Genomic DNA, 14,359 nt, shown 5'->3' on the forward strand with positions numbered 1-14,359 from the left:
GAGGACCAGACCTCAAATAACTTTGCTTTTACTTGCTTTCTGCACTCGTTAAAAGGACGGATTCACAACACATTGGTTTGTTGCAGACCTGCAGGTTGACAGTTCGTACTTAGTTTGTCAATCATTTATGCATACATCTGTTTACTGTTAAACATTTACATACCGTGTGTACATGTGAGTGCATTTATTCAGCCAGGTTAATGAGACCTGGTGTCGGTTAATCGCGCCCACATGCACCTGCAGTAAGTGACAGCAGAAAGTTTGCACTTGCGGAGCCAACTAGAAAAGCTCTTAAATATTAAGTAAATTTGTGCCAGAACGAAGGGAACTCTGGATAATTGGAAGGTAAAGTAGTGGTTAACATGAAACAGCGCAGACCAATGGGTACAGGAGAACTGGAGGAGCTAAAAAGGACGCTAAAGCAGCTTCACAGCTATGCATGACTGCTGTGACTGCAGCCTAAAAGACACATCGTGTACATCCTGATGAAATCATCGGAATGAATCAAAAAGACGACGTCTCTATAGAGAGAGTGGGCTTTTACACAGAATTCTTACGCAAGAGCTGGAGAACAGCTGGGCCGAGCACACAGCTGGATGTTTTCTCTGAGGAGCTGCACTTAAACCATCTGTCCACACACACACACACACACACACACACACACAAAAGTTCAGGAGAACTTTGTCATCGTGAGGAGAGGTTTTTAAAAGTGTGCACTGGAGGGACGTAAAGAAGGAGAAGGAGAGCGACGGTTTGTGAAGTGGAGACTGTAAATTTAATGAGTCCCTGGATGAAGCAAAACCAACCACACCGACATGATCAGTCACACACGTGTGGCACACAACAGGATGTTTGGTTTAGGCCAGGACAGGGGTCGGCAACCTTCAACACCCAAAGAGCCATTTGGACCCGTTTCCCACAGAAAAGAAAACACTGGGAGCAACAAAACCCCTTTGACATCTAAAATGAAGATCGTTTTCACCTCTATGCTCGGCCTATAGCGTGTTGCATTTGCATACATAACGTGGATTTATCCGTGGTTGTCTTACCTGGGGTCGAAAAGTACAATAAATAGCGGACTGGACCTTGTGACGTATATTTTGAGCGACAAAAAAATTTACTACATTTTATTTTAATGTTACAAGATCATCTGCAATTCAAATTTAGAATTATATTTAAAAAACTAACGCATTAAAATAAAAATACATTTGAATTAAATACTCGACAGCAACTAGTAAATGTGCTGCAATGCACTGTGGGAGTTAAGTGTTTTTGGTTGATGTTACAACCGTGAGTGTCGTGTGGCATTCAGTGTAATTCAGTTGTTGTGTAACTCTCGCTCGTTCACTGATGAGTGACGAGTTGCCGCTATCCTGAGGCAGTTAGTTAGCGTGAAAAAGTGCACGGCTTTGATCAGTGTCCTTGCTCCGCACCACTCGCCGCAACAGAGGAACGAAAGACCCGCGGTTTGCCGACCCCTGGGCTAAGGGGTGGAGCTGGACACGATGCACGATCCAAAAGACACGCTCTTCAGTCTTTTTGTCTCCATCCTTCGCGCATAAAGACGTTTCTTCTTCTTCACCCTCAGATGTTTGTATTAGAACACATGGACTTCATTGGACGCTACACAGACCGTGCACCGGGGAGCTGGCAGGACTAAGTCCACCTAAAGTCCGATCCAAGCGATTTTTACGCATGCAGGGTCTGCTCTCAGTCCAGAGCTGCAGTTACGTGTGTTAAAAACCAAGAGACACTGTTTTCTTAAAAAATAAATAAATAAATAAAATGACACACGCATTCATTCCCTTGTATCCTTTAATTTCTTTCTCTCCTTTCTCATCCTCTTCTGCCGACTCCCTTTCATAAAACACCGCTGCTCCCACAGACATAACATTCATTTAACTGCAGACTCCACGTAGGCTTTGCTGTCACACACTCACACACACACTCTCACACACACACACACACACACAGTCACACACACACACACACACACACACACACACACACCAGCCGATGCAATGGCAAAACTGAATGTGTTGAATTTGTGCGTTTCACAGAAGACGTCGGAGCCACATATTTCATCCGGGCTCCGCAGGGTTCAGGGCAGCGATAGAGAGAGTGGGGGGGCAGGGGGGGTAAACACAGAGGGGAGAAGAATAACAACACACACTCAGCCTCTGCTCTTTGTCATCGGTCTCTCACATCAGTCAATTGGCCTCTCAGACTTTTTTTTTTTTTTTTTTTTTTTTTTTTTTTTTTTCTCATTTGGAAATGCCACCAGGCTTTGGAGAAATAAACAACGCAGCGCGCTGAGACAACATTATGGTGGACTTAATGGAAACAAGGAATTACGCCTCACTCACTCACACACACACACACACACACGCGCACGCAGACACACAAACACACACACACAGGCCACAGAGCCTCCTTACCTCACACGTATAAACACAGACCGGCGAATAACTTTGATATTTATTCTTTTTAGCTCCATTACATGACGTCTAAAGGGCAGTTCTGTCCTTTTTTGGGCTGTTTTATAAACGGCGATCTGTTTGCAAAGCATTCTGGGAAATATCTCCGTCGAGACATTTTTTTTTTTTTTAATTTAATAATTAAAGTCCACCCTCATTTAAACAACGCCTACCAATTAAGGATATTAGCAGCAGTTGTTCGGCTTATAACCAAACACTTCTGATTGATATTTAGAGGCTGTAAACTTTCAAGGGCGCCCGCGTCCTTGAAAGACACACACCTACACAAACACACACCTGACTCCGCACACGGGCGGACGGAAGGACGGAAACGCAAACCTAAGTGACAACTCGGTGGCCAGCGCTGCGGCGGCCGAGGGGAAATCGTGCCATCTGCCAGTAAACGACAGTCATTTTACACCTACAGCTCGTCCATCTGTGGATGTGTGTGTCGGGGGGGGAGGTCTCTGCTGGGGGGGGGGGCACCGCTGCATGAGGGTATCGTAGCGTCCCTTGTCTTTATAACGTCTTTAGCCTCACATTTACCTTTTGAGTCTATAAAACATCTTCCTTCTGTTTTTTCTTTCAACATCTAAAACGTCCAAAGCTGCGTGGTTTAAATATATCAAATTACCGTTGCTGCTTGAAAAAGCTTCCAACCTTTACCTCTAATAGAAATGAACTGTATATTTTCTCAGCTTGAACGAGAATATGCAACAAAAAGTCTTAAGAGAGTATTTGTTTTTTTTTGCCCCCTCATTTGCGGTGCATGAACCAATTTAAAAGTATTTTCACACTGCTGTATAAACCTCCTGCCTGCTTCCTCCACATCCTCAACCATCTAATGTGGTCAAAGACTCTCAGCAGCATTGGAAAGGACTTAACGATACGATACGCATCGCGATACTTGAGTCACGATACGATAAGTTATTGCGATATTATCATCTTGCCATATTCTACATAATTCACTGAGAAATATTAAATGCAGCCTAAAATACATGTTATATTATGTACATCCGATGACAGTGTTAATTCATTGGACAAATTGAGTCAAAAAACAATATTAACCCAAATGATCAATTTCCAATATTAAAATCGATATTAAGAGATTCAAAACTGATATTGCTAATGAACAAACAACACTTTACGAATCAGTTAAAACTCCAGAGAACCGTCTCAGTTTGAAACACCCTGGAGGGAGACCTGGGACAACTCGTCTCTCCTCTGCTTCGGGTCAAATAATGAGCCGTCACAACCCGACAAGACAAAACATTAGCGACCTGAAACAATATCCTTCCTGTGACTGCAGGTTCACCGCGATCACAGGCTGAACACCCGTCACCCCGAGGGGTTTCACACAAAAAAAAAAAAAAAATCACAACACACACAGACAGCAAGCGTGATAGTGTGTGTGTGATGCCTCCCAGCAGGAAAGGCAATCAGGCAGACGGGATCTCAAAGCTTCTACTCTAACAGAGGGGATTTACATGAGGTGGGGGCTTTTTCCGAGATGAGTGTCAGAAGAGCCTAAGGCAGGTTTTCAATCTTTTAGGTCCATGTCAAACTGTTGTCAGAAGTCTCTTTTATGCCTCTGACTGTTGAAGGAATCATGCTGTGTGATGGTCGTACGGATCAAATCAATGAAATCAACGAGTGTAATGGAAATGTACACATTTTTAATTGATGGGGGGAGTCTCAAGTATTTTATGTCCAAGAACGATGACAGAAAAAAACCCTCACTTTTCTGATTTGCGTCTTGAGTTTAAAGTTCACATCCCTGCACTGACCTCACTTATTTGGACGATAGCCATGAACACACACACACAAAAAAGTCATGTTCCTGCACACACACACACACACACACACAGGGTATCTCAGTTTGCACAAGACAGCTGGGTCCTCTCCAGAAAGCGCCTCGTCTTTCTTAATGCACTGTAGCGTGTAAAGTGTGTCAAAGACTCATTTTAAATAAGTCTCACATTAAAAAAAAAAAGGGGGGGGGCGGGGGGGGTATGGGAGGAGGAAAGAAAAAGAAAACAACTCTTGGCTAACGCCTCAGACAAAGATTACTGCGCTGTGTTCTTTTTTTTTTGCGCAATATGGAGATTAAAGCAAACACAGTCGACGTTTACTTTGGATTGATCTGTGGGTATTTCTCTGCCTCCAGAACAAAGAGGGAAAAAAAAAAAAAAAAAAAAAAACGTGGCGGGCTCAGCGAACCGAGAAGAGTCCAATTAAATCCTCCTTGTAAAAATAAAAAAATAAAATAAAATAAAACAAAAATAAAAATAGGCCGCGTCGCGCGTGAAACGCGCCTCTTTTCAGCCGAACCTCATTTGAAGCGATGAACACACAGAAAAGCCAGAGCAGTTCGTATCAGACGGGAATGTTTCCCTCTTTTATCCCTGTTTATGACAGCTCGTGTTGCTTTTCTGCATTTCTACTCTCCTGCACAATTCACGTGATCCCTCGCGTTTAAAAGCCCACGGCGCCTTAAAGGATGTTTCTACTCTTAGACTTTACGTAACCCGGTGATAAAAACAGGTATGCGGCACCAAAACTCTAGAGCAGTTACACCTTGATTGCTTCAAAATGTTGCAAGAGTTTGCTGAGGCGCCTCAAGCAGAGCACCGAACAATTAATAGTGTTATCCCAGCAGAACATAAAAGCACGGTTTGGTGGTTTGATGGTTTGATGTTGCCCCCCCCCGCGCCCCGTCCTCCTCCTCCTACCTGTGGGCTGAGCGGTGGGCAGCCTGGCCGGAGCCACGCTGAGAGGCAGGAGCAGAAAGAGCCAGAGCGAGCACCACAGAGCCGTCATTCCTCTGGACGAAGAGGTGAGACGCAGAGCAGCGAGGCCCAACTCAGACGACATCCTCCGTGCGCATGCTGTCCAGCAGAACGGCGGCCGCAGACGCCGCGAGAAAAGTGTCCAACGGCTCCCCCCGGCACTGACCTGGAAAAAAACAACAGACAGAGGAACAAACAAATCAGGAGCTGGAGGAGAAACTGTTCATCGTGAACGATTTAGCCGAGGCGGCCCTGCAGGAGGAGGAATAAGAAAGAAAACGGTCTGAAATAACAGTGCATGAGGTTTTGCCTTGGGGTCCGTGCGCACGTTACGATATTCTGACCTGACATTCCGCACAGATTTCAAGGATTAGGGGGGAAATCCCTCTTCGCAGTTTTTCTCAGAAACTTTCCCAGAGCGCCTGATCGTTAAGACGGGAAAACAGGAATCCTGGTGTTGGAAAAGACAACACAGCTCTTCACCTAGTCTGGACTATGAGTTCATTAAACAGTCATCTGCAGCAAAAGGGGGATTAGTTAACGAGATGAGCATCACACGTTATTTAGGATCTTAAATGAGCCCGAGACTCTTCTCTCTGCTTGAGAAACTCTTCCGCGTGGTTTAGCAACTAATTGACACGGATTTACTCATCTTTCTGCGGGATGACGAATGCCGAAGTCTACAGTATCAGTTGCCCAACGTGCCTTGTGGCTTGGCGGGGGGGAGGAGCGGGGAGGAAGGGGGGAGGTGGAGGGGGGAGGCCCACAGAGGCGCGACAGCGGAGCGCTCCGAACCTCCGTTTGCCTAAGACGGGAGCAGCTGGAATTCACGCAGAAACCTCCGTACGAGGTGCACTGTTAGCTTAAACCTCACCAGGCCCGTCCATCTTCAGAATAACACACACACACAGATAGTGTGCGCACACACCCAGTCCAGAGAAAGGTTGTGTTGTCTCAAGTCTTAACAGTGCTGTTTTTCTTTCCCTCGGAGGACCTGTGGCCCAGTCCTTCCTCGCCCAGCACAAAACCGCACGGCCGTGTTTGCACATTATCGGCCTCCAGCGCAGAAAGCGCCGACCCTCTGCAGATAGAGCAGCAGCAGCAGCGCAGACGTACGGGCGCGCACGGCCCAATCCAAACACCGCAGCCGTCCCCACGCGCTGCTACGTACCCGGCCGCCCATCCTCACCTTCTGTAGCGCGGGACGCCTACACGCGGCGGCGGTTTGTTTACACGGCGCGATAAGGCCTTCGCTCTCCAGGCGTGGAGGTGGCTGATTGCAGGTCTCTCTAAATCGAAGCCTTTGTTTTATCTGGCACAGAAAACACACACGCATTTAAAAAAAAAAATAAAAAAAGAATGTCAGCTTAGTAAAAAGGGCCGCTCCTGGTGTGTAGACGGGGATTTATTTCGGAGTCGGTTCTGGTTGACTGTTCAGATCTGTTTAGACTTGACAGTTTGTTGAGCCCTGTGAGAAGACACCGGCGAACAATGGCTGCTCGGGACTGACTAATCCGGTGTCATGTAGTAGTTTAGACTACCTTGTGTACAACGTGAATTTGAGGAGCAGCCAAGTGTTGCAACACGACGGGGAGCAGTAAACTGACAATATGACAGAGGGGGAGGAGGAGGTAATGTAGGCCACTTCTCGAGTAACTGGTTTTCTTATTAAATATTGGTCGACGAATTAAGATTTCTTCAGTGGAAATGAACTCTTCAGGCGCCTCACAACCGGCTAACGCTCTCTGATTTCATTTAACAACCTCTAAGAAGAATGAGAAGAAGAAGAAGAGCAGGACCCAGCGAGCAGTTCAAAGCCTCCAAAGTGTTTTCATGCTAATATTTTCTTAAAGCATGAAAGAGAAACAACCACAGCTGTGAATAAAACATGAACATTAATCATGCACAACTATCCGCACATTGTAACAGCTCAGAGGCAGAAAAGTGCTTCAACTGGGGGGGTTCAAATCCCTGTCATCCCGCTTCCCCCTCAGCGAGGGAGATCAATGCGGCGCAGTCACATGCGAGTCACACCTCTCCAGAGCGTCGGTAATCTTTAATTATTAAGCCCAGGGAATCAGCAGCCAGGCTGGATTGACTTTGTCATGTCGGGAAAGAGGAGGGGGGATTAGAGTTCAAGTGCAAACAGCCGCTGCGTAAAGGTAACTCCTTCCATCTCAGGCTTTTCCTCCCTCCTCTATTACCTCACGAGTTTCCTCCCTTTTCTCTCGTCCCCTCTGCGCCGCCACTCGACCCTCGTCTCTCTTCGGAGCGCCCGTTCAAACGCCCTCAGGTGAGAGGAGATATCGATCGGCCGAGGGGAATAGAGAGCTCTGCGCTTAAGAGCTGTCAGCGTGAATCCAGGTGGAAAAGCGCAGGACTCCGCTCACCTCGGGCTGACACTCAAGACGTGCAGCTGCAGCGTCTCGTCGCAGATATTCGTCCTCTGCAGGACACACGCTCTTCTCTAATAAATCCTTCTGTGGCTGATTTAAACATTACAGCACGGAGAAGGAATATCGTGAACTTTACAGCAGACGCGTGGAAACTTAAAGTGTTAGAAAATCCTCATTTGTCTCCCTCAGGCACATAATGAAACTTACAGTAATATTATGGGAAAGGGAAAGATTATGGAGTCCTGCTGAACCTCTGTGAACTTTCTTTTAAACATTTGCACTGTACGGCTATTCAGGTAGTTTAACACGGTTAAATCGAAGCCCGGTGAAGTTTCCAATCTAAACTCTAGAACTAATGACAACGCACAAAGTGTTTATCGTTGGAATTTGACAGTGAAGCTGTGTTTGTGTGTGAAAGAGATCAGTTTTCTCCCTAAATTAGCCACATTAAAGTCAAATAATGGCCCATTCTCCCTTTTATAAACAGGACGAAGTAAGAGACCAAACAACTACACCCAGACAGACAGTTTCAGGCCAATTTCTGTAATGAAAAGAGGCAATCACAGTCTCATTTGGAACCAAAATGTGTCTGAAGCGCGGCTCTGATTGAAAACGCAGCAAACTGCCATGCGTCATTTCTCGGGTCAATAGATATAATTAATTTGCAGCATTAGCGCAGCTATTATCATCCGCACGCTTGTTTTGTGGAGGCGAAATTTAATACGGCTAATGCAATACGAGTCCCAAATCTCATTTCAACCTCCTACTTCGTTAGAAGCAATAATCCGGTAATTTTCTCCGGTCTGTGACTCGACACGACTCGAGTCAAAGCTGAGCCGAGGGGCCAGAATCACCATCTGAATCCCATTGAAGCGCGTGTGTTTGAAGAGGGGATGACTGATCTGCTGCTGATGGGAGAGAACCGCACAGTTCGTTCATTCAAAGGAAAGAGAGAGAGAGGAAAAAAATGTATCTGCTGCTTTCTGGAGAAACTTCACAGATGATCAGAGGCATTAGGGAGCGCGGCTCCGCGAAAGAGGCTGATGCGTAATTCATATTTCTGCTCCTAACCTGGGAAGACGTCACTGTTGCAGTGAGGAAAGAGAAAAGGCGTGTTCACCTTAGGAACACATGATGGCAAGGCAGTATCTGAGTTTTTAACGATAAAATGGTGCGCATGGCAAGTTTGATTCCTCCCAGTTAAATTCCAAGTCCTCCCTTGCGCATCCATCTGAAAAGAATTCGGTTAAACGTGCGTAAATTCAATTCCATTATCTTCATTTTCTACGTGTCTGCTTCTTTCACATGGTTTTCCTGATTCCAAGAAACCTGAATATTCATTTAAAACTTAACAACAGATATTCAGATTGAGAAAAATAAAAATTTAATCTTAAAGCAAGTTGATTTTCACTAAAACCCGTTAAAGGAAACTAGACCAACTGCTAATTCCAATAAAAGACATATTTTCCAACCCGAATATGTATATGGTTATTTTCACAGCGTGCGTAATTCCACTAATGGACACGAACCTGCGCCACACACAGAGCAGACCGCATTTAATAGAAGCTATAATAGAAACCGTCTGCGCTCTTGCTCCAAACCAAAGGCGATAAAAAATACGCACGGGTTGCGTGCTTCGCCTCTGTGGGCACGACACCGGCCAGGGCGCACCGATTGCGCACGGACTGGAGACGGACGAGACGCTGCCTCGGCGCCACCTGTGCGATGGCGCGGCTGCGGAGCTGCTCCTGCAATCCCACGCTCCGCTCGCACTGTACGCACCACTCCTCCGAGCTACACGGTTGCTTAAGGCTGAATCACTGACACTGAAAGCTCCAACTTGTCCGACCCGCATCTACAAGGAAGTGGAGCTTGCTCGTACCTCCGAGTCTGAAGGATTTGCATGAGAATAATGAGAATTATGATGATTAGAATAATAATTCGTACCTACCCAAAGTATCCCGTTTTGACAGAAAATCACTGATTTCTGATTTCAGACGTCTCCAAGCATTCATTAAATGTAAGGCAACCTTAAATCTCCGATAAAGCTCACAAAAAACCCCACAAAACTACTTTAAAATCCTTTGTCGTGGCGCATCGAGAGCAGTTTGGCGACAGTCAGGGAAAAAAAAAAAGTCAGAAATCCCTCTCACGACTTGACGGCGGAGAGACTTGGACTCGGGCACCACAGCCGCTGCGAAAGCCAACTTCTCCGCTAAATCCCGTTCTCCACTGCGCGCTGCTGTCCGCGGTGTCCAAAATGTCCAAAGCTCCGAGTCTCGTTCATCCTGTCCAGCGCGGAGCAGCGTGGGTGAGGCTGGGTGAGGCGGGCGGGACGCGGTGTACCAGGCTCCTCGCTTCTCTCCGGCGCGGATGCCACTCTCGTGTCTCGTCGCCTCGGATCAACTAACTCGGACTGGTGGCTCTCCTCCTCTTGCTGCATGTGAAGTAGGAGTTGCAAGGTGCCACCGTCAAGTCAGTCCGAAGAGAAGCGGGAGAGGTTCCCGATTTTACTTTCAAAATAAAATCCTTGGTGCCGAGACAGTGACGCAATGCATTTCACTCCAGTGTTCGGGAGAATGAATTAAAACAAACAACAAAAAAAAAGAAAAGGAAATCAACGCATTTGAAGAAAAAACGTATGAAAGTTCTTTTCATATTTGATTTCGTTAGTTTCTTATTGTTTAAATACTTTTTGCACATAATTAATTTGAATAGTTACAGCTGCCAAAAACTAACCAGAGCGAGTTTTGTTTTACATAAATTCCCTGCATTTTTAATCAAAGGCTTAGGTTTTACATTTTGTATAATCACCTTTTCCATCTCCCTTTGGACGCTTTGCTCCACGTTTTATAATATATTTAAGTAGTTTTACTCAAATATATTAAGATACAATGAGCTGAATGCGAAATCAGACGTGGATTGTGAGTGTAAATTATAAAACATGCATGAAAGTAAAAGTAAGTGTGGCCATAAGTGCAACAACAGAATATAAATCTTTTGGCTCAAATGAAGTCATCAAGAGTTCCTGCCTGCGCAGAGCGACTAGACCGGGCTTTTATTGTGAAGGCTGAACCGCCACATCCGTGATAGTGTGCGTGTCACGCGTGGACTTCACGCTGCACTTCGCTCCCTCCGTACTTCGAGATGCCTCCAGGCTGCCTCTGTCTTCCTCGGGCTGCTCGCCGCCGGGAAAAGCAGAGGCAGCCGGGGGGAGGGCGATCACATTTCTGCGCGCCGCCCCTCTGGGCGCTCTGGAGGCAGCAAGTGACGGATCGAACAAGCGCCTCCCACCTCTCCTCTCCTCTTCTCTTGAGTTTCAAAAAAAAAAAAAAAAAAAACTCAATCAAGCGAGGTGTTACACATAGAAGAAAGAATCCCGAGGTTCTGAATGAAACTAGAACTGTGTCTGAATGCTTTACACTCTCTGGCTCTCAATGTGCGGTTTGGGGGCCACGAGGGGACCGGAGACGGCCCGGGGAGGTTTCTGGTAGAAAGAGAAATGTGTTGGCCTCTAGGTGACTGTGTTGAGTCTTGATTCACTGACAGGACTGACAATCAGGCATAACATTATGACCAGTGACAGGAGAAGTAAATAACATTGATCTTGCATTTGTGTGGATGCTATTCATAACGTCGTGTGTTACAGTGTGTTTAGACATGTACCGCTCACCTAGCTCACCTTGCTCCTGAGCCTTGGAGATGACGTCCCTCCCCAGGCGGACAATTCAACAGTGTGTGTGACAACTACTGTGGACATGCAACAGTCCAATATGATCCCTCAGCAATACAATTTTATATTCTCAACATTAATTATCAATTAAACCCAACTTTCTCGACTTTTTTCTCAAAGTGCACGATGAAAAAACTCTTCCAGACACCACGAGACACAACTGATTTTGGGACCTACACACTATTACACAGTGGTCACAGTGTTATGCCTTTTTTTTTCCTGGTAGGTTTCCCTCCACAGGAGTCCCTGAAACGTGTCTTTTTCTCGTGTGAAGCCGCGGGTTATTGCTGATAGTGTTGAGCGTTACTAAGAAAACATTTTCACAGCCCTCCGGGGCAGAAGCTCAGTTCCAGCATTTTCTTCTTCTTGGGTTTGTGTATAAATCTGGCCTGTGTGGAACGGCTGGTTTGGTCGAGGCTTCCGTACTCAGCTGATTCAAAAATGTTTCTCGTCTTGTCGTTACATTAACTGTACATCATTTTAAAGGCGAGGCGACAAGAAAGCCTCCAGCCCACACCAATGTTTGCCCAGTCAAACCCGGCGTGTGCTTTGTGAACAGTAAATCACCATTAGCCACACGTTTAATGTGCCTAATACTGCAGGCCGTGGGCTAATTACCGCTGTCAGGACAGAGGTGATGGCACCCGACTCCGCTTTAAACAACACGCCAATTACGGCCGTCGCTTTAAAGCGCGTTTTGGGAAAGGCAGCTTTATGACGCCATAAAGCGAAACGGCCCCTCTGCTAAGTGAGTGTGAGGAGGCTTCGGGAGTGTGCCGCTGTCATCCGGCCACGTTTGTGCAGGAGAGGTGGAGGATTTGTGACGGTCCACGTCGACACATCATAAATAAAGTGATTTAATAAACAAGGTTTGGCTGTCTGTGATAGAAACACAGCTTTTTCTATGGGTCTAATTATACTCTGTGGTTGCATTCAGCAAACATCAGCCCAGTAAAGTTGATATTTAGTCAGTTCAAAGGACTCAGAACTGATCAGAGTGGTCCAAGATGTTTTTGAAACTTTCATTCTCAGGCTGGAAAAGGATAACAACTTAAAAGCCTCCTTGGTTTGACCCCACTCTCCCTGTTCAGGTTTCTTTTCTTGTTTTTTTCTTTTCAATGTGCACCTTTTTGGGATTTTTCAAGTTGGTGTTCAAAGGTGTTTTTCATTTCTTGGATGTTGTTAATTGATGCTAATTTCCTGTCATGTTCACCTTTTACCTTTAACATGTGACATATTTTAATTTAATGAAAAGGTGTAAATTTATGTTGTCTTTGCTCTTTTTTTTTTACTTGGTCGTGATTGTTATCTGAAGGGCGGTGGTATGTGCACAAAGGTGCAACATGTATATACTGTTTTTCTGAATGAAGTTTTAAATATAATAATTACAATAAACATTATTTCTAGAGCTTATAGAACGTATTCACGTAGTGTCACTTGGAAATTTAATTGACTGAATGTGAGTTTTTTTCTACAAAGAGATTTAAATCAATTGAAAATGTAAAATGCAAAATGCAGATTTACATACGTACTAATTTTCTGTAAAGCTACAAATCTTAATATGTCTTTATATAGCAACTCTAGCTCAAAGTGTGTGAACCATCCATTGCACTCTTTCAAGAATGTCTCATCACCAACAGGTGATATTGCATCAACATCATGGGAAAGTCAAGCGGTCAAACAGCGACTTCGTCATTAAAGTGAGGAGGAGAAGAAGAAGAGGAGGAGGAGGAGGAGGAGGAGGGCGAAGGCCGATGACGAAGGCCGGTGCTCGGCGACCCCTCGGACCGAGACGCTCTGTGAGAAACGCCGGTGGGAGGGCGGCGAGCTCGGGAACAAAAGCCAGCCGGTCAGGAGGAGAGGTCATACAGATGGTGAGAATGCTCAGTCAGACAGCTCGAGTACTGATGGGCAAACTGACCAAATGACCCCTTCACACACACACAACACACACAACACAACACACACAACACACACTCCTCAGCTCTTCACAACTGCTCACGTTAGTAGGAAAAACAAAACCCCCGCAACACCACCCTCACTTCTAATGAACTCACACACACACACACACTTACACCCTCCCCCCCAAAAGGGAACGGATCAGCAGGAGATGAAAGGTGAAGCCTCTTCATTTAAAATGGAGTTAAAAATTAAACAACAACAAGAAAGCCTAGAGTGATTATCCAAAGACTTGGGACTTCCAGAAAAAAAAAAAAAAAAAAAAAAAAAAACCTCAATAAATCCTCCCTCTTCTTCTCAGCAGATTTTTTTGGCCGGTGCTAGCGTGGTGCATATTTTCACTGATAACCCCCGAGGAGCTGGTAACGTCGACTGCTTTTTTTTTTTCTCTTCGCTAGTTGCGCGCCGCCTGTGTGGGTCTGTTGACCGGCACAGGCTTTGTCTGCGAGAGGGGGGGGGGGGGACAAAAGCAGCAGGACTAATCATTAACAACGAGAGATTGTGGCCAGACAGACGCGGCACAAAGGGAGGGAGTCGATCACCGAGGCCGCTTCACACTTGACTGGACGGTGCTCTCTGCTCTGCCCCGCTGACCCAGGTACAAACCACGCCAGCCAGAGAGCAACTGTCCCACTGCGTCTCCTGTGGCTGTCACAAACACAAACATGCTGTGTAGCAGTGGTTCCCACCAAGGGGGCAGGAGGAGGGGGAGACACATGATGAATCCAGTGTGTCATGAGGTGACTGATAGTGACGTTTTGATCTGATGTATAAATAGTGGCAGATTTTTTTCCTTTTCGAAAAACCTGTTTACGGGTTGTGGATTTGCATGTTTTCCTTGTGCCAGTGTTAGTCTCTATGTGGTTATGGATACGGGGCAAACACACTTTTGATGCAGGAACAAGTTACAATTCAAACACACGTGTACAGTGTTACACAACCAGCGACGAGAGATACTATTTCACTTTTTAGACGTCACAAACCAAAGTGGATTAAAACCAAAAT

The 14,359-nt window shown here is 45.8% G+C and overlaps 1 protein-coding gene and 1 long non-coding RNA gene across 8 annotated transcripts in view; one reads left to right on the forward strand and one right to left on the reverse strand.

Annotated features, from left to right (window-relative positions):
* fgfr3 (fibroblast growth factor receptor 3) overlaps positions 1-10,090 on the reverse strand; it is a 69,639-nt gene extending 59,549 nt beyond the window's left edge. For all 7 annotated transcript variants that reach the window (XM_047610877.1, XM_047610875.1, XM_047610873.1 and 4 more), the window contains exons 1-2: positions 9,614-10,090; positions 5,210-5,432 (exon numbers count right to left, since the gene is read on the reverse strand). In XM_047610877.1, coding sequence (XP_047466833.1) covers positions 5,210-5,351 — 142 coding nt within the window. In that variant the 5' untranslated portion in view covers positions 5,352-5,432; positions 9,614-10,090. The remainder of the gene's footprint in view (positions 1-5,209; positions 5,433-9,613) is intronic.
* Positions 1-13,617, forward strand: part of LOC125023543 — a 38,550-nt gene extending 24,933 nt beyond the window's left edge. The window contains exon 3 of the long non-coding RNA XR_007114637.1: positions 13,036-13,617. This is a non-coding gene — a long non-coding RNA (uncharacterized LOC125023543). The remainder of the gene's footprint in view (positions 1-13,035) is intronic.
* Positions 13,618-14,359: the final 742 nt, after the last annotated feature.

Source organism: Mugil cephalus, chromosome 17, assembly GCF_022458985.1.
Source record: "Mugil cephalus isolate CIBA_MC_2020 chromosome 17, CIBA_Mcephalus_1.1, whole genome shotgun sequence".
NCBI lineage: Eukaryota > Metazoa > Chordata > Actinopteri > Mugiliformes > Mugilidae > Mugil > Mugil cephalus.